General features: G+C 54.5%; 1 protein-coding gene and 2 non-coding genes across 3 annotated transcripts; 1 reads left to right on the plus strand and 2 right to left on the minus strand.

Annotated features, from left to right (window-relative positions):
* The first annotated feature begins 327 nt into the window (after window positions 1-327).
* LOC129467662 (RIMS-binding protein 3A) lies at window positions 328-6,492 on the plus strand. Its single transcript, XM_055252275.2, has one exon. It carries the CDS (start codon window positions 825-827, stop codon window positions 5,760-5,762), a length of 4,938 nt encoding a protein of 1,645 aa, XP_055108250.2. The 5' UTR covers window positions 328-824; the 3' UTR covers window positions 5,763-6,492.
* Window positions 6,493-6,632: 140 nt separating this feature from the next.
* Window positions 6,633-6,715, minus strand: LOC129468703 (small Cajal body-specific RNA 18). Its single transcript, XR_008652781.1, has one exon. It is a non-coding gene; the product is annotated as a small Cajal body-specific RNA 18 (non-coding RNA).
* Window positions 6,716-6,800: 85 nt separating this feature from the next.
* On the minus strand, window positions 6,801-6,943 carry LOC129468715 (small Cajal body-specific RNA 17). The gene has a single exon (XR_008652793.1). It is a non-coding gene; the product is annotated as a small Cajal body-specific RNA 17 (non-coding RNA).
* Window positions 6,944-20,291: the final 13,348 nt, after the last annotated feature.

Genomic DNA, 20,291 nt, shown 5'->3' on the forward strand with positions numbered 1-20,291 from the left:
TAAGATGCCAATGAATAGCCCAGACACTGGGGCTCCAGCGTTTGTCACCAGGTGGTACCTGGAAGTGGGAGGTAGACAGGCCAGATGGCCAGTTTGGGCAGTGCCCCTCATGCCTATCTGGCCCTGGGTCCCTATGCCACCTTGCTGGGGAGGGTCTTTTCGCTTATACCTCCTCTGAGCCGACTCTGCGAAGTAACACAAATGTGTATCAGGCACATCCTTTCCCCAAAAGGTGGATGACCAGTTGGGTGACCAGAGCTGTTAGGGGGCTGAAGGGTCCTGGGGAGACCAGGTCTAGCCAAGTTGAGGCGTATCCTGCTGCATTTTCCAGCCACCTGACCCAAATACACCACCTGAACCCACGACCAGGTATGCCCACACCCCGTCGGTGGCCTTGACACACACAATCTGCCCCTTTCTCCAAGTCCAGGAGCAGCAGCCCAGACTTCCCTCAGGGCACCGTGGCCTGCTTGGGACTGCACAGTGCCTGGGAGGGTGCCTGGGGAGGGTCACAAGGGACATGGTGCTAGAAGCAGGAAAAGTGTAGGGACCAGAAAAGCCCCGGTGCATCCTGAAAGGGACATGGACCAGTTTGAGCAGGGGTGTGGGAGTCCAGCCCTGGCCTTGCCAGGTGGAGAGGCGCGTCGGCCAGACATCCGCGGCAGGAGGCGGGGGAACATGCCGAGAGGCAGAAGGGGCACGCGGAGACCCCCAGGGGGCGCCGGAAGGGGCGCGCCGGGCGGTTGGCCGCTGCCGGGGCGGAGGCCGTTGGCGAGCTGAGGCCTGCCAGGCGAAGTCTGGAGAGCAGCCCGGCCGCGGCCGCAATGGCCAAGGACTCGCCCAGCCCCTTGGGCGCGTCGCCCAAGAAGCCGGGCTCCAGCCCGGCGGCAGCAGTGCTGGAGATCCAGAGGCGGGAGCTGGAGAAGCTACGGGCCGAGCTGGAGGCGGAGCGGGCAGGCTGGCTGGCGGAACGGCGGCGCTTCGCTGCCCAGGAGCGCCAGCTGCGTGAGGAGGCCGAGCGGGAGCGGCGGCAGCTGGCTGACCATCTGCGCTCCAAGTGGGAGGCACAGCGCGGCCGGGAGTTGCGGCAGCTGCAAGAGGAGATGCAGCGGGAACGCGAGGCGGAGATCCGGCAGCTGCTGCGCTTGAAGGAGGCCGAGCAGCGGCAGCTGCAGCAGCTGCTGCACCGGGAGCGCGATGGCGTGGTGCGCCAAGCCCGGGAGCTGCAGCGCCAGCTGGCCGAGGAGCTGGTGAACCGCGGCCACTGTAGCCGCTCGGGGGCGTCCGAGGTCTCCGCCGCGCAGTGCCGCTGTCGCCTGCAGGAAGTGTTGGCGCAGCTTCGCTGGCAGACTGACGGCGAGCAGGCGGCGCGCATCCGCTATCTGCAGGCGGCGCTGGAGGTGGAGCGCCAGCTCTTCCTCAAGTACATCCTGGCGCACTTCCGCGGGCACCCGGCTTTGTCGGGATCACCGGACCCCCAAGTTGTGCATTCCTTGGAAGAACCGCTGCCCCAGACCTCCAGCGGCTCTTGCCACGCCCCCAAACCCGCCTGTCAACTCGGATCTCTAGACAGCCTGAGTGCTGAAGTCGGTGTGCGCTCCCGCTCGCTAGACCTGGTGTCCTCTGCGTGCTCCAACTCCCTAGACGGCCTGCTCTCCACGCACGCCAGCTCCCTTGATTGCTTCGCACCTGCGCGTTCCCGCTCGCTTGACAGCACCCGGAGCATCCCCAAGGCCTCCAAATCCGAGGAGCGGCCCTCCTCACCAGACACCTCCACCCCCGGCTCCCGGAGGCTCCCGCCGCCACCATCGCCACTCCCGCCGCCACCATCGCCACTCCCGCCGCCACCACCACCATCAATCCACAGGAAACTCAGCAACCCGCGGGGAGGAGAAGGCTCTGAGAGCCAGCTCTGCGAAGTCCTGACTCCCTCACCCCCGGGCCTGGGCCACCAAGAGCCGATAAAGCTGAACTGGCTGCTGGCCAAGGCGTTGTGGGTGCTAGCGCGCCGCTGTTCTACCCTGCAAGAGGAGAACAAGCAGCTGCGGCGTGCAGGCTGCCCCTACCAGGCAGACGAGAAGGTGAAGCGGCTCAAGGTAAAGCGCGCGGTGCTGACGGGGCTCGCGCGGCGCCTAGCTGACCGCGCCCGCAAGCTGCAGGAGACCAACCTCCGGGCCGTGAGCGCGCCTGTGCCCGGCGAGAGTTGCGCCGGCCTGGAGCTATGCCAAGTCTTTGCCCGCCAGCGCGCTCGGGACCTGTCGGAGCAGGCGAGAGCGCTGCTGGCCAAGGACAAGCAGATCGAAGAGCTGCGGCAGAAGTGCCACCTCCTGCAGGCGCGTGTCGCCTCGGATCCCTGCAGCGACCTGCATACTGGAAGGGGCGGCCCCTGCACCCAGTGGCTCAACGTCAGAGACTTAGACCGCCTGCAGCGCGAGTCCCAGCGGGAAGTGCTGCGCCTGCAGAGGCAGTTGACGCTTCAGCAGGGCAACGGTGGCGCCCGGCCCCAGGCGGGCGGCCAGGGCGCAACCTGCGAGGAGGTTCGACGGCAGATGCTGGCGCTGGAGCGCGAGCTAGACCAGCGGCGGCGCGAGTGCCAGGAGCTGCGCGCGCAGTCGGCAGCGGCGCGGCGACGTGGCGAGGAGGCCGAGACACAGCTGCAGGCGGCGCTGCTCAAAAACGCCTGGCTGGCGGAGGAGAATGGGCGGCTGCAGGCCAAGACCGACTGGGTGCGGAAGGTGGAGGCTGAGAATAGCGAAGTGTGCGGCCACCTGGGCCGCGCGTGTCAAGAGCGCGATGCCGCCGGCATGATCGCCGAACAGCTGCTGCAGCAGGCGGCGCGCGGGCAGGACAGGCAGCAGCAGCTGCAACGCGACCCGCAGAATGCCCTGTGTGACCTCCGTGCTTCCCGGAAGGAGATACAGGCGCTCCAGTGTCGGCCTGGTCACCCTCCTGAACAGCCCTTGGAGACCAGTCAAATGCCAGAGTCCCAAGTTAAAGGTAGCAGAAGGCCCAAGTTCCAGGCATGGCCTGAAGACTACGCAGTGTCACAGCCCAACAGAGACATACAGGAGAAAATGGAAGCCTCCCTTGAGGAGAGCCCAGTTGCCCTTGGGGAGCCAGCCAGTGTCCCCCAAGTTTCAGAGACAGTCCCTGCCAGCCAACCTCTGTCCAAGAAAACCAGCTCCGAGTCAAACTCCTCCTCTGAGGGGTCGATGTGGGCCACCGTGCCATCCTGCCCTACTCTGGACAGGGACACAGCCAGTGAGGTGGATGACCTGGAGCCTGACAGCATGTCCCTGGCCCTAGAAATGGGGGGCTTGGTAGCTCCTGCTGCCCCCAAGCTCAAGATCTTCATGGCTCAGTATAACTACAACCCATTTGAGGGGCCCAATGATCACCCGGAGGGTGAGCTGCCCCTCGCAGCTGGGGACTACATATATATCTTTGGGGACATGGATGAGGATGGCTTCTATGAGGGGGAGCTTCAGGATGGCCGGCGGGGGCTAGTGCCCTCCAACCTCGTGGAGCAGATTCCAGACAGCTACATCCCAGGCTGCCTGCCTGCCAAATCCCCTGACCTTGGCCCCAATCAACTCCCAGCTGGGCAGGATGAAGCTCTGGAGGAAGACAGCTTATTACCTGGGGAAGCCCAGGGAGTGGTGGACAGAGGGCTGTGCCAGATGGTCAGGGTGGGCTCCAGGACAGAAGTAGCAACAGAGATCCTGGATACCAAGATGGAAGCCTGCCAGCTGGGCTTGCTGCAGGGCATGGGGAAGCAGGGCCTCTCCAGACCCCTTCTGGGGACCAAAGGGGTGCTCCATATGGCTCCCATGCAGCTACACCTGCAGAATGTCACAGCCACATCGGCCAAGATCACCTGGGTCTACAGCAGCCACCGCCACCCCCATGTGGTATATCTTGATGACCGAGAGCATGCCCTGACCCCAGCGGGCATGAGCTGCTACACCTTCCAGGGCCTGTGCCCCGGCACGCACTACCGGGCACAGGTGGAGGTGCAGCTGCCATGGGACTTGCTGCAGGTGTATTGGGGAACTATGTCCTCCACCATCACCTTCGACACACTCTTGGCAGGACCTCCCCACCCACCACTGGATGTGCTGGTGGAGCGCCATGCCTCGCCAGGCGTCCTGGTGGTCAGCTGGCTCCCTGTGACCATTCACTCAGCTGGGTCCTCCAATGGAGTCCAGGTCACCGGTTATGCTGTGTATGCAGATGGGCTTAAGGTTTGTGAGGTCGCCGATGCCACTGCTGGGAGCACCCTATTGGAATTCTCCCAGCTACAGGTGCCCCTCATGTGGCAGAAGGTCTCAGTGAGAACCATGTCACTCTGTGGTGAGTCCCTGGATTCAGTGCCGGCTCAGATCCCCGAGGACTGCTTCATGTGTCACCGATGGCCAGAGACTCCACCCTTTAGCTACACTTGTGGCGACACATCCACCTACAGAGTCACCTTCCCCGTCTGCCCCCAGAAGCTGGCACTGGCTCCTCTGAGTGCCAAGGCCAGTCCCCACAACCCTGGAAGCTGCGGGGAGCCCCAGGCCAAGTTCCTAGAAGCACTCTTTGAAGAACCCCCAAGGAGGAAATCCCCAGTGCCCAACCTGGGCTCAGAAGGAGAAAGTCTGAGTTCAGGGGCTGGCAGCCAAGCCCAGGAGCTTGCAGAGGCCTGGGAGGGCTGTAGAAAGGACCTGCTCTTTCAGAAGAGTCCTCAGAACCACAGGCCACCTTCGGTCAGTGACCAGCCTGGAGAGAAGGAAAATTGCTACCAGCACATGGGCACCAGCAAAAGCCTTGCTCCAGGATTCATCCATCTACACACCAAGTGTGGGCCCAGGAAAGAACCGTGTCAGGAAAAGGCTGTCCTTGAGAGGGTACTTTGGCAAAAGCAAGATGCCCAAGGGTTCACACCTCCCCAGCTGGGCGCCAGCCAACAGTATGCATCTGACTTCCATAACATTTTGGAGGAGGAGCAGGAGGCACTGTGCTTGGATCTGTGGGGCACAGAGAGGCAAGAGGAGAGGAGGGAGCCCAAGCCCCACAGCAGGCAAGGACAAGCTCTGGGGGTCAAGAGAGAGTGCCAGCTCCATGAGCCCAGCTTGGCGCTGTGTCCAGCTCCATCCGCCAAAGTCATCAAGATGCCCAGGGATAGCCCCCAACAGCTGGGGATGGAGGCCAACACTCCAGCTAGGGTCTTTGTGGCCCTCTCTGATTACAACCCCCTGGTGATGTCTGCCAACCCCAAGGCTGCAGAGGAGGGCCTGGTCTTCCAGAAAAGGCAGTTGCTAAGAGTGTGGGGCTCTCAGGATACCCACGGCTTCTACCTCAGCGAGTGCAACAGGCAAGTGGGCAATATCCCTGGGCGCCTAGTGGCTGAGATGGAGGTGGGCACAGAGCAGACTGATAGGAGGCGGCGTTTGCCGGCCCAAGGGCACTTGCCTTCTTTGGCCCACCTCGAGGACTTTCAGGGGCTCACCATCCCCCAGGGTTCCTCCCTGGTGCTCCAAGGGAACTCCAAGAGACTCCCACTGTGGACTCCACAGATCATGATAGCAGCTCTGGACTATGATCCTGGGGATGGGCAAGTGGGGGGCCAGGCAAAGGGCAGGCTGGCGCTGAGGGCAGGAGACGTGGTCATGGTTTATGGGCCTATGGATGACCAAGGATTCTATTATGGAGAGTTGGGCGGCCACAGGGGCCTGGTTCCCGCCCACCTGCTGGATCACATATCCCTCCATGGACACTGAGCAAGCATCCTTGCCCAGGTAGTGGCCTCTGGCTGCTCACACCCTGCCAGAGGAGAAGCAAGCTTTCAGACCCTCACACCAGCACCCCTCCTCACCACCATAAGTAGCATGTGCTCCAAGTGCCACTGTGTTAAATTGATGGTAGTCCTTAAACTGATGGTAGTCCTTAAGCGTCCCCTAGGCTCTGAAAGTAGCAGGACTTAAACCTGAGTTATTTACAAAAGCAAACACAACAAGCCAACCCCTGAGAGTTTGAGAGGCCATTTCAAAGTTGCTGATAACTATGGCAGGTATATGGAGAAGCACCTTTTTCTGTGGCTAATATGTGTTTTCTCTAGGAGGTTAAGATTATCTATCCATTGCCTTGTACGAAAGTCTCAAGAAAAGTCTACATCTTAAAAAAAGAAAAAAAAGCAATCTGAATGTTATTTTTGGGATGTGAGAGTCATCTGGCTGCGACATGTGTCACCCCATTGATCACCAGGGTTGATTCGGCTGATCTGGCTGACTAGGCGAGTATCCCCTTCCTCCCTCACCACTCCATGTGCATCCCTCCAGAAGCTGTGCACTCAGTGGAAGAGGATGACCATCCCCGATACAGGACGAGCGGTCTTCAGTCAAGAGTATAAGAGTAGCTGCGCTCCCCTGCTAGAACCTCCAAACGAGCTCTCAGAATGTTATTTTTCTGTCTTATGTCCAACCCCTCATTAAACTGTTCATAGAAAAAACATTTTAGCAGTTGAAGCACAACCAAGGAAATATAAGCCTGGCTTTCCTCCCTCTCACTTCTGTGCATTGGGTCCGCAAGAGCTACAGAAATGTTTTCCTGGCCGGGGAAGGGAGGGTGCACCCTTCTGCTTTCTTTTTTCCTGGCTGCAGTCTATTCCCAGAGCACATTCCATCACGTGGTTCCCAGAACTCAGATTGTGCAGTGGCCACATCATCATTGGCTGGGGCTCACAGTCACAGCAGCAGAGGCCTCCCTAAACCTCCCTCTCCTCTAGCCCTACCTGCTGTCCCCTGCTCCTCATACCCCCATGCTGGGTCCCCTGGCCTCACTTTCGTTGCCATGTTTTCATAATCCTCTCAGGCTCTGGGCAGCAGCGCTGCCCACGGTAGGACCAGATCATATAAGGAAAATACTACAGGCTCATCTTGGGGCTGCACTGGGAACCTGAGAACACCTTATCGTACTATACCTGCTGCACCTCATCTGACACCAGCTTCTCTGCCTTGCCCAAGGTCCCTAGGCCCTGAATACTTACTTTTTAAGGTCAGCCTGGCTCAGGATGTGCTAGTTTGGCTGCAGAGGGTCCTATTAAGAGCCAGGACTGAGAAGCAAGGCCCAAAATACTCCTCTGGGCCACATCTTCCCCCAGGACATCCCCACAGGGAGGCCGTGTGCTGCTGAGCCCTTTGCTAAGAGTGGGTAGTCAGTGTCTCCCAGATGACGATCTTGCTTCATTCAGATAGCTTTCGTAGCTCACTGCTTTTCTGAGTCACTTCCTGTGAGGCATCACCTTAGGATGGCATTTCTTTTCCTTTTTTCTTTCTTTGGAGACAGAGTCTCACACTGTCACCCAGGCAGGGGTGCAATGGCACAATCTCGGCTCACTGCAACCTCCATCTTCCAGGTTCACATGATCATCCTGCCGCAGCCTCCTGAGTAGCTGGGATTACAGGTGCACACCACTACACCTGGCTAATTTTTTGTATTTTTAGTAGAGACAGGGTTTCACTATGTTGGCCAGACTAGTCTCAAACTCCTGACCTCGTGATCCGCCCTCCTCAGCCTCCCAAAGTGCTGGGATTACAGGCATGAGCCACCGCGTCTGGCCTTCTTTTCCTTTTTTTTTGTTTTTTTTGAGATGGAGTCTTGCTCTGTTGCCCAGGCTGGAGTGCAGTGGTGCGATCTCAGTTCACTGCAAGCTCTGCCTCCCGGGTTCACGCCATTCTCCTGCCTCAGCCTCCTGAGTAGCTGGGACTACAGGCGCCCGCCACCACGCCTGGCTAATTTTTTGTATTTTTAGTACAGACGAGGTTTCGCTGTGTTAGCCAGGATGGTCTCAATCTCCTGACCTCATGATCCACCCACCTCAGCCTCCCAAAGTGCTGGGATTATAGGCATGAGCCACCACACCCGGCCCTTTCCTTTTTTTGAGACAGAGTCTTGGTCTGTTGCCCAGGCTGGAGGGCAGTGGCACAATCACCGCTCACTGCAGTCTTGAGCTTCAGGGCTCAAATGATTCTCTCACCTCAGCCTCCCAAGTAGCTGGAACTACAGATGTGCACCACCACACCTGGCTAATTTGATGTGTGTGTAGAAGCAGGGGTCTCACTGTGTTGCCCAGGCTGGTCTCAAATTCCTGGGCTCAAGCAATCCACCTGCCTCAACCTCCCAAAGTGCTGGGATTACAGGCCTAAGCCACCACACCTGATGCCTGGCTAATTTTTAAATTTTTTGGTAGAGATGGGGTCCCACTATGTTGCCCAGGCTGGTCTGGAACTCCTGCGCTCAAGTGATTCTCCTGCCTTGGCCTCCTGAAGTGCTGGGATTACAGGCCTGAGCCACTGCACACAGAGGGCATTTCTTTATTTGCCCCATTTTGCAGAAGAGCTTCCTGAGGCTCAGAGGGGCCCCCTCATCTAAGGTCACATCATGGCTCAAAGTCACCTCCTCCATAGACTTCCCAGGCTGCCCCTCTGGGAGGGCAGGAATGAGGGGTGGTCTTTATCCTTCTCTCCTTCTCTTTGATACCCTTTTGTTTCCCCATGTCCAACAACACTGTCAGAGGAAAGACACTTCCAGAATACCCAGGTAAAAAAAAAAAAAAAAAAGAGACAATAAGGAAAGGACACTGCCTTCTCCGGTGTCATCAGAAATGACCGAAAGCACCCTGAGGCAGAAGGACCAGAGCCACCAACTGGTTCCATGGCAAGTTCATGAACTGGGGCCACTGGGTTCTACCATGCTGTCCCTGGGGCTAAAGGTAGGGACAGGGAAGGCGCAGGCCTGAGGGCTATCTCAGCCTAACACACTTACTGCTGTCTTATCCTCAAAGAACACACGAGATGGCCAAGTGCGGTGGCTTACACCTGTAATCCCAGCACTTTGAGAGGCCGAGGCGGGCAGACCACCTGAAGTAAGGAGTTTGAGACCAGCCTGGGCAACATGTTGAAACCCCATCTCAGGCGGGGCCTGGTGGCTCACGCCTGTAATCCCAGCACTTTGGGAGGCCGAGGCAGGCGGATCATGAGGTCAGGAGATCAAGACCATCCTGGCTAACACGGTGAAACCCCGTCTCTACTAAAAATACATAAAAATTAGCCGCGTGCGGTGGCGGGTGCCTGTAGTCCCAGCTACTCGGGAGGCTGAGGCGGAAGAATGGCGCGAACCTGGGAGGCGGAGCTTGCAGTGAGCCGATATCGTGCCACTACACTCCAGCCTGGGCGACAGAGCGAGACTCCGTCTCAAAAAAAAAAAAAAAAAAAAAGAAACCCCATCTCTACTAAAAACACAAAAATTTGCCAGACGTGGTGGTGCATTCCTGTAGTCCCAGCTACTCAGAAGGCTGAGGCAGGAGAATCACTTGAACCCGGGAAGCAGAAGTTGCAGTGAGCCAAGATAGCTCCACAGCACTCCAGCCTGGGCACATAGTGAGACCCCATCTCTTTAAAAATAAATAAACAGGGCCGGGTGCGGTGGCTCACGCCTGTAATCCCAGCACTATGGGAGGCCAAGGTGGGCGGATCATGAGGTCAGGAGATCGAGACCATCCTGGCTAACACAGTGAAACCCCATCTCGACCAAAAATACAAAAAAATTAGCTGGGCGTGGTGGCGGGCGCCTGTAGTCCCAGCTACTCAGGAGGCTGAGGCAGGAGAATGGCATGAACCCGGGAGGCAGAGCTTGCTGTGAGCCGAGATCGCGCCACTGCACTCCAGCCTGGGTGACAGAGCGAGACTCCGTCTCAAAAAAAAATTTAAAAATAAATAAATAAATAAATAGGCTGGGTGCCATGGCTCACACCTGTAATCCCAGCACTTTGGGAGGCCGAGGCAGGCGGATCACAAGGTCAGGAGTTCAAGACGAGCCCGACAAATACAGTGAAACACTGTCTCTACTAAAAATACAAAAAAATTAGCTGGACGTGGTGGCACGCACCTGTAGCTCCAGCTACTCGGGAGGCTAGGCAGAAGAATCACTTGAACCTGGGAGGCAGAGGTTGCAGTGAGCCAAGATAGCACCACTGCACCCTAGCCTGGGCGACAGAGCAAGACTCCATCTAAAAGATAAATAAATAAATAAATAAATAACATTAAAAATAAACTTAATTTTTTTTTAAATTTAAGTTTAAAAAAGTAGGCCGGGTGCGGTGGCTCACGCCTGTAATCCCAGAACTTTGGGAGGCCAAGGTGGGTGGATCACGAGGTCAGGAGTTCAAGACCAGCCTGACCTACATGAAGAAACCCCATCCCTACTAAAAATACAAAAATTAGCTGGGTATGGTGGCGGGTGCCTGTAATCCCAGCTACTCAGGAGGCTGAGACAGAGAATTGCTTGAACCCTGGAGGTGGAGGTTGCAGTGAGCCAAGAATGCGCCACTGCACTCCAGCCTGGTGACAGAGCGAGACTCCATCTCAAAAAAAATAAAAATAAAAAATAACTGGGCATGGTGGCCCACGCCTATAGTCCCAGCTACTTGGGAGGCTGAGGCAGGAGAAACGCTTGAACCCAGGAGGTGGAGCTTGCAGTGAGCAGAGATCGCGCCACTGCACTCCAGCCTGGGCGACAGAGTGAGACTCCATCTCAAAAAAAAAAAAAAAAAAAGGAAGGAAGGAAGGAAGGAAGGAGGGAAGGAGGGAAGGAAGGAAGATTAAATGTCAATGGCTCATACTTGTAATCTCAGCACTTTGGGAGGTGAGGCAAGTGGATCACTTGAGCACAGGAATTCAAGACCAGCATGGGCAACATGTCGAAACCCCGTATCTACTAAAAATACAAAAATTGGCCTGGTATGGTGGTTCACACCTATGGTCCCAACTTCTCGAGAAGCTGAGGTGGGAGAATCGCTTGAGCCTGGGAAGCAGTGGTTTCAGTGAGCCAAGATCGAGCTACTGCACTCCAGCCTGGGTGACAGAGTGAGACCCTGTCTCAAAAGAAAAATAAAATAAAATAAATGACAATGTAAAGGCAAATTTTGTCTATAACAATATCATAATAGGACATTGAATTATTACAGTGCAGTTGTTATAATTAAGTTTACAATAGAATATTCTTGGCTGAAACCCAGACAAACTAAAATCACCAACTGCTTACAAACCATAAAGATCAGTACTAGCAGTTGTTAGCTTACTAGTGAAAACCCAAATAGGTAAGGCTTTTTTTAGCAGTGAGTCTCTGCTCAGTGAGGACCTGGGCACCCTCATTTTGAGTCTTGGTATTTCTGAAAGGGTGGAGTGGATGAGTGGATCCCCAGTGTTTTCGGTTCTTCCACCTGGTCCCCATTCTGTCATGGCGTGATCATAGCTCACGGCAGCTTCAACCTCCAGGGCTCAAACCATCCTTCCCGCTCAGCCTCCTGAGTATCTGGAGGCATGCGCCACCACACCCAGCTAATTAATGTGTGTGTGTGTGTGTGTGTGTGTGTGTGTAGAGATGAGGAGTTCTCACTATGTTGCCTAGCTTGGCTCCAACTCCTGGCCTGAAGCCATCCTCCTGCCTCTGCCTCCCATGGAATTGTCGATTTTTTTTGTTTTGTTTTTTTGAGATGGAGTCTCACTCTGTCACTCAGGCTGCGGTGCAGTGGTTCGATCTTGGCTCACTGCAGCCTCCCGGGTTCAAGCGATTCTCCTGCCTCAGCCTCCCGAGTAGCTGGGCCTGCAGGTGCATGCCACCATGCCCAGCTAATTTTTTTTTTTTTTTTTTTTTTTTGAGACAGAGTCTCACTCTGTCACCCAGGCCGGAGTACAGTAGTGTGATCTTGGCTCATTGAAACCTCTGCCTCCTGGTGCAAGTGATTCTCATGTCTCAGCCTCCTAAGTAGCTGGGATTACAGGCATGCACCACCCACACCCAGCTAATTTTTTGTATTTTAGTAGAGATGGTGTTTCGCTATGTTGGCCAGACTGGTCTCAAACTCCTGACCTCAGATGATCTACCCGCCTTGCTCCCAAACTGCTGGGATTACAGGTGGGAGCCACTGCACCCGGCCTATGGAATAGTTTTCAATGCCTTGTCTAGCTAGGGATCATTAAATATGTTGTATGCGGGGTAGACTGCAACTGCAGGATCTCTACCAGGGTGTTGGTAAAGACGCAATGGGGTTGCCCCAGCGTCCTTGAGAAGGACTACCACCTTGTGGCTGGGCGCAGTGGCTCACGTCTGTAATCCCAGCACTTTGGGAGGCCGAGGCAGGTGGATCACGAGGTCAGGAGTTCGAGACCAGCCTGGCCAAGATGGTAAAACCCCGTCGCTTCCAAAAATACAAAAAAAAAAAATTATCTGGGCATGGTGGCTGACGCCTGTAATCCCAGCTACTTAGGAGGCTGAGACAGAGAATTGCTTGAACCCGGGAGGCAGAGGTTGCAATGAGTTGAAATCACGCCATTGCACTCCAGCCTGGGAGACAGAGTGAGACTCTGTCTCAGAAAAAAAAAAGCAAAAACCTACCACCTTGTACTTCGTTCAACAGAGTGTACAGTTGCTCCACGGAGCCTGCACTCCACAGGCTGCCGCCACCCGTGCCACACTCACAGCAAAGCGCAAAGCGGACTCCCCATTGCTCAGCCCAGGGATCTGCTCAATCCTGCTCGCTCACTGGAGCCCTTGACGGCCTGGGACCTCGGCTGGCAGGTCCTTGGCTCCCTTCCCTTAGCATAATGTCCTTGAGCTTCATCCATGTTGTAGCATGTGTCAGAATTTCCTTCCTTTCTTTTTTTTTTTTTTTTTTGAGACGGAGTCTTGCTCTATCGCCCAGGCTGGAGTGCAGTGGCGCAATCTCAGCTCACTGCAAGCTCCGCCTCCCGGGTTCACGCCATTCTCCTGCCTCAGCCTCTATGAGTAGCTGGGACTACAGGCGCCCGCCACCACGCCCGGCTAATTTTTTGTATTTTTAGTAGAGACGGGGTTTCACCGTGGTCTCGATCTCCTGACCTCGTGATCCGCCCGCCTCGGCCTCCCAAAGTGCTGGGATTACAAGCATGAGCCACCGCGCCCGGCTATTTCCTTCCTTTCATGAATAATTGTTTAAGGCCAGGGTGGTGGCACAAGCCTGTAGTTCCAGCACTTTGGAAGGCCAAGGTGGACGGATCGCTTGAGCCAAGGAGTTGGAGACCAACTTGGGTAACATGGCGAAACCTCATTTCTATTATTATTATTTTTATTTTATCTTATTTTATTATTATTTTTTGAGACGGAGTTTCGCTCTGTTGCCCTAGCTGGAGTGCAGTGGCGCGATCTTGGCTCACTGCAAGCTTCGCCTCCCAGGTTCACGCCATTGTCCTGCCTCAGCCTCCCAAGTAGCTGGGACTACAGGTGCCCGCCACCACGCTCGGCTAATTTTTTGTATTTTTAGTAAGACAGGGTTTCACCATGTTAGCCAGGATGGTCTCGATCTCCTGACCCTGTGATCTGCCTGCCTCGGCCTCCCAAAGTGCTGGGATTACAGGCGTGAGCCACCTCACCCGGCCTATTAGTATTATTTTGAGACAGAGTCTTGCTCTGTCACCCAGGCTGGAGTGCAGTAGCACCATCTTGGCTCACTGCAACCTCCACTTCCCAGGTTCAAGTGATTCTCCTGCCTTAGCCGCCCAAGTAGCCAGGATTATTGGCCGCCTGCCACAACGCCTGGCTAATTTTTTTGTATTTTTAGTACAGACAAGGTTTCACCATGTTGGCCAGGATGCTCTCTAACTCCTGACCTCAGGTGATCTGCTTGCCTCAGCCTCCCAAAGTGTTGAGATTACAGGAGTGAGCCACTGCACCTGGCCTTCATCTCTATTATTTTATTTTATTTTATTTTTTGAGACAGGGTCTTGCTCTGTCTCCCAGGCTGGAGTGCAGTGGCACAATGTTGGCTCACTGCAGTCTCTGCCTCCCGGGTTCAAGAGATTATCTTGCCTCAGCCTCTCGAGTAGCTGGGACTAGAGGCATGCGTCACCATGCCCAGCTAAGGTTTGTATTTTTAGTAGAGGCAGGGTTTCACCATGTTGCCCAGACTGGTCTCGAACTCCTGACCTCAAATGATCCATCCACCTTGGCCTACCAAAGTGCTGAGATTATAGGTGTGAGCCACCACACTTGGCCTCATCTCTATTATTTTAAAAGACATATTTTTTGTCCGGGTGCAGCAGCTCACACCTATAGTCCCAGCACTTTGGGAGGCCAAGGCGGGTGGATCACAAGTTCAGGAGTTTGAGACCAGCCTGGCCAATATGGTGAAATCCCATCTCTACTAAAAATACAAAAATTAGCCGGGCGTGGTGGCGCGTGCCTGTAGTCCCAGCTACTTGGGAGGCTGAGGCAGAAGAATCACTTGAACCTGGGAGGCGGAGGTTGCAGTGAGCTAGATCATGCCACTGCACTCCAGCCTGGGCGACAGAGCGAGACTCCATCTCAAAAAAAAAAACATATTTTTTGATTGTTTAAAATTAATATTTATTTTATTTATTTATTTATTTTTTTTGATGGAGTCTTGCACTGTCACCTGGGCTGGAGTGCAATGGCGTAATCTCGACTCACTGCAACCTCCGCCTCATGGGTTCAAGTGATTCTTCTGCTTCAGCTCCCAAGTAGCTGGGATTACAGGTGCCCGCCACCACGCCCGGCTAATTTTTTTCTATTTTTAGTAGCGACGAGGTTTCACTATGTTGGCCAGGCTAGTCTTGAACTCCTGACATCATGATCCGCCCGCTTCAGCCTCTCAAAGTGCTGGGATTACAGGCATGAGCCACTGCGCCTGGCCTATTATTTTTTCTTTTTTTTTTTATTTTCATATTTTTTCTTCTTCTTGTTACTTTTTAAAAATTTTATTTGTTTATTTATTTTCTTTTTTGAGACAGAGTTTCACTCTGTCACCCAGGCTGGAGTACAGTGGGGTGATCTCGGCTCACTGCAACCTCCGCCTCCCAGGTTCAAGCCATTCTCCTGCCTCAGCCTCTCGAGTAGCTGGGATCACAGGTGCCCGCCACCATACTTGGCTAATTTTTTGTGTTTTTAGTGGAGATGGGGTTTCACCATGTTGGCCAGGCTGGTCTCGAACTTCTGAGCTCAAGTGATCCACCCGCCTTGGCCTCCCAAAGTGCTGGGATTATAGGCATGAGCCACTGCACCCAGCCTGTTTCTTTTTTATTTTTATTTTTTGAGATGGAGTTTCACTCTTGTTGCCTGGGCTGGAGTGCAATGGCACAATCTCAGCTCACTGCAACCTTACCTTCCGGGTTCAAGCAATTCTCCTGCCTCAGCCTCCCGAGTAGCTGGGATTACAGGCACGCACCACCACACCCAGCTAATTTTGTATTTTTAGTAGAGATGGGGTTTCTCCATGTTGGCCAGACTGGTATTGAACTCCCGACCTCAGGTGATCCGCCCACCTTGGCCTCCCAAAGTGCTGGGATTATAGGCATGAGCCAGCGCGCCCGGCCAATTATTATTTTTTAAGAGACTGGGTCTCACTATATTTACCAGGCTGGTCTCAAACTCCTGGCCTCAAGACATCCTTCCGCCTCAGCCTCCCAAAGTGCTGGGATTACAGGCATGAGCCATTGCGCTAGGTCTTTATCTAGGTTTTTCTATTGTCTGTGTTTCATCATCCAACCATCCCCTACCAGAGTGTGCCTGGCCAATTTTCCTCCCTTCTTCCACCCCACCTTTTTTTTTTTTTTTTTTTGAGACAGTGTCTCACTCTGTCACCCGGGCTGGAGTGCAGTGGCATGATCTTGGCTCACTGCAACCTCCACCTCCTAAGTTCAAGCGATTCTCATGCCTTGGCCTCCAGAGTAGCTGGGATTATAGGCATGTGCCACCACACCTGGCTAACTTTTGTGTTTTTAGTAGAGAGGGGGTTTCCCCATGCTGTCTACATTGGTTTCCAACTCCTGGCTTCAAGTGATTCACCTGCTACAGTCTCCCAAAGTGCTGGGATTATAGGTGTGAGCCACCACACCTGGCCTCCTTCTTTTTAAGGCTGAATAATAGTCCATTGTGTGTATGTAATGCATTTTGTTTATCCATTCATCTGTCAGTGTACACTTCGGTTGTTTCTACCTTTTAGCTATTGTGAATAATACTGCTGCTCTCCTTTACACTTTTTCAAAGCACTAGATCCCTGATGAGCCCACAGCCCGGGACCTCTCGGGTCAGGGGCAACAGATTTGGAGGTTGGCAGGCTGCTCTCTGACTGAGAAGTGGGGACAAGTATGGTTCCCACACACTAGGGAAGCAATGACAGACTAGCAAGAGAATAGAAACTTTAATTCATGCACTCTCAGGCCAGGCGTGGTGGTGCAGACCTGTAATCCCAGCACTTTGGAAAGCCAAAGTGAGCCACTGTGCCCTGTGTGTTTTGTTTTTTGAGACAGAATCTGGCTGTCACCCAGGCTGGAATGCAGTAGCACAATCATAGCCTCAACTTCCTGGGCTCAAGTGATCCTCTCTCCTCAGCCTCCTGAGTAACTGGGACTACAGGTGCATGTCACCATGCCTAGCTAATTTTTTCTTTTTTTGAAACAGAGTCTTGCTCTGTCAGACAGGCTGGAGTGCAGTAGCACGATCTAGGCTCACTGCAGCCTCTGTCTCCCGGGCTCAAGCAATTCTGCTTCAGCCTCCCGAGTAGCTGGGATTACAGGCGTGTGCCACCACGCCCAGCTAATTTTTGTATTTTTAGTAGAAACTAGGTTTCACCATGTTGGCCAGGGTGTTCTCAAACTCCTGACCTCAGGTAATCTGCCCACCTTGGCCTCCCAAAGTGTTAGGATTACAGGCGTGAGCCACCATGCCTGGCAATTTTTTTGTAGAGATGGAATTTTGCCATGTTGCCCAAGCTGGTCTCAAATTCCTGGGCTCAAGCAATCCACCTACCTTGGCCTCCCTACAGGCGTGAGCCACTGCGCCTAGCCCCCAGCTAATTTTTAAATTTTTTTGTAAAGACAGGGTCTTGCTGTGTTGTCCAGGCTGATCTCAAACACCTGGCCTCAAGAGAGCCTCCGGCTTGGCCTTTCAAAGCACTCGGATTATTGGTGTGAGCCACCACTTCCCACCTAGCCTGTTCCATCACTTTTTACTTAATTTCACAACTTTCCCTGACCATTGCCTCAAATCAGCTTTTTTTCTGACGGCTGCATTGTAGTCTTTGTCAGAGTTATGAAGGGGCACCCCCACTCTTCACTCCAGCCCCCACCTGTTTTATTTTCCTCCATAACCCTCATCATCCCCCAGCATGTTACCTAGGTTTTATCTTTTTTTTTTTTTTTTTTAATTAAGACAAGTTCTCGGCCAGGTGCGGTGGCTCACGCCTGTAATCCTAGCACTTTGGGAGGCCGAGGCGGGGCGGATCACGAGGTCAGAAGATGGAGACCATCCTGGCTAACACAGTGAAACCCCATCTCCACTAAAAATACAAAAAAATTAGCCGGGCGTGGTAGCAGGCGCCTGTAGTCCCAGCTACTCAGGAGGCTGAGGCAGGAGAATGGCGTGAACCTGGGAGGTGGAGCTTGCAGTGAGTTGATCATGCCACTGCACTCCAGCCTGGGCGACAAAGTGAGACTCCATCTCAAAAAAACAAGACAAGGTCTCACTCTGTCACCCAGGCTAGAGTATGGAGTACAGTGGCGCAACCACAGCTCACTGCTCACTGCAGCCTTGACTTCCTGGGCTGTTGATCCTCCCACCTAAACCTCCCAAGTACCTAGGACTGTAGGTGTGAGCCACCATGCCGGGCTAATTTTTGTATTTTCCATGGAGACAGGGTTTCGTGCAAGCCACTGCACCTGATCGTGTGTTTTGGGCAACTCTGGGAGCAGTGGCACAGGAAAGAAGAAAGGGACTGGGGACAGGTGCCAACCCATCAGCTGGTGTGGACCTCCTCCCCCTGGGAGGGTTACAAGTCCTGGGAGGAGGACCTCATGCCGCCGCCAGGGGGAAGCCTAGGTGCACTTAAGGGTCATTCTCCAGGGACTGCACACCTGGCAGAACTGCCTGGGCCACACCTGCCTGCCTAGTGTAAGGGGGAATAGGAAATACTATATCTTTTTGACCGAGCAGGCCTGGAATCCACACCCCACCCGACCAGCCCCATTATCTCCCTCCCTTCTCCCCAGAGCACCCTAGGCAGCCCACCCCCGACATACCAAGAGCGGCTGTCCTTCCAGGGGAGCAGGGACCAGTGTCAGGCCTGGTTATTCTGACGCCCACCCACAGAAAGATCTCCTTCTTCACCCCTCTGGCAGCCCTGCTCCCCTAAATCCTCAACTTCAGAGGCCATGGGCAGTTTTAAAGAAGCATAAGCCTGGAGAGGCAGCGCCACAGAGCCACTGGGCTCCAGAACCCAGTCACTGGATCCGAATGCCAGCCTGCTCACAGACAGCTGCAAGGCCTCTCTGAGCCTCATTTTCCCAGACTGTGGCAGAACTGGTTTTGTTTTGAGCAGGTCAGGTGTGCAGAACACTTGGCCTGGTGTCAGGACCCAGAGAAAGACCCAGACAGCTGATGAGAAGGGGGGCATCATGGCTTGTGCCTGCAATCTCAGCTACGGGGGAGGCAGAGGGAGGAGGATCACTTGAGACCAGGAGTTCGAGACAAGCCTAGGCAACATGGTGAGACTCTGTCTCTACAAAAAAAATTTAAAATAGGCCGGGCGCGGGGGCTCATGCCTGTAATCCCGGCACTTTGGGAGGCCGAGGCAGGTGGATCACGAAGTCAGGAGATTGAGACCATCCTGGCCAACATGGTGAAACCCTGTCTCTACTAAAAATACAAAAAATTAGCGGGGCGTGGTGGCATGCACCTATACTCCCAGCTACTCAGGAGGCTGAGGCAGAATTGCTTGAAACCGGGAAGCAGAGGTTGCAGTGAGCTGAGATTGCACCACTGCACTCCAGCCTGGGTGATAGAGTGAGACTCGGTCTCAAAAAAAAAGAAAAAAAAAAAGAAAGCTGACGAGGGCACAGGTCGGGGGTGGGGGCAAGGGAGCACAGTTCTAAGCACCAGCTTGGCTCCCCATGCAGAGCCCTGAGAATCTGGAGACTTTCAGCAGAAGGGAAGGCCACACAGGTCTAGCAAGTTGGCAGGCTGCTGGGGGGTAGGGGTGGGCTGGGAAGGAGGTGGATGCCTGGCTGTGGCCTGCACCAGGCCCCTTGCCTGACTGACTGCACGACCTGGAGGCCCAAAACCTGTCCAGTCCAGACCTGCCCAGGAGGGGAACGAGGGGGGATGGGCAGCCCAGCCGGCCCGAAGGCAGAGGAGCCTAATGAGTGGGCGAAGGGGCGGTGTCCGGAGAGTTCTGGTGCAAGGGTCACTAAGCCTGTCCAGGCCCCATCCACCCCTGCCCAGGCGCCTCTGGCCCATCCACCCCCTCCACCTCTAGCTGACCTGCCCCCTCTTGCTCACTGCCACTGTGGATTTTGAAAGCGTGAGGCTAACTGATCAATTTCAGAGTCATTGTAAAAAATCTGGAGAAGATTTCACAAGAACACGATATGAAAGATAGGATTTTTTTAAAAGCTCAGAGATATCTCTGCAGCCTATTTTAAGCTCATTCCACCTTCTGGTCACACCCTACTCTCCCTGTCTCACTACTGGGGTGGTTGAATTTGGAGGCTGGGTGGGGTGTGCAGGGGGTCAGGTGTTCCATCTGAGGTGGAACAAGGTAGCCAACTCTAGTCTTGTGAAACCAAGCACATTGCCAGGTGGAGCCGGCTCCAGGAACCTAGGCACAGAGGGTTCCACACACAGTGGCACTGCTGACACCGCAGCCGGCCCCACAGGTCCTGCCAGCCTCCAGGCTCAGCCCCACCTGTCCCTGTCTTAGGTGGTGGGTGGGGTCTATAATGGGTTGTTCCCCCAGGCTGGAATGCTCTGTTTGGAAGATCTCCTGAACATCCCCCACCCACAGGGCCCATCCACCCTCCCCATAAAGCCCTAGCCCTCACTATCTATATCTGATATCCACAGGCTTATGTGCCGTCTTTTTGCCCTTTCATAGGGTCCCTAGAAGCCCCAGTAATTCCTCCTGTCACTGACAGCCTGGCTGGTTGTACCTACCTTGGTGGAACTCCAGGACCTGGGCCTCAGTCTTAGGGTAGCCATGGTGCACAGCCTCTTGGTCAGGGTGCTTTGGGTCGAAGGTGCCCTACTGAGGGCAAGGTACCTTCCTGCCCAGCCTGAGAATGGAGTGGGGGCTGAATCTGAACCCTGGCCCACTCACTTCTCGGTAGAGAGACCTCAGGCAGTTCGTTTGTTTTTTGACTTTCAGCCTCAATTTCCTCTTCCCTAAAATTGGCCTTCCAGCTGCCCTGTGCCTACAGCCAGCT

This window comes from Symphalangus syndactylus, chromosome 18, assembly GCF_028878055.3.
Source record: "Symphalangus syndactylus isolate Jambi chromosome 18, NHGRI_mSymSyn1-v2.1_pri, whole genome shotgun sequence".
NCBI classification, from domain to species: Eukaryota; Metazoa; Chordata; class Mammalia; order Primates; family Hylobatidae; genus Symphalangus; species Symphalangus syndactylus.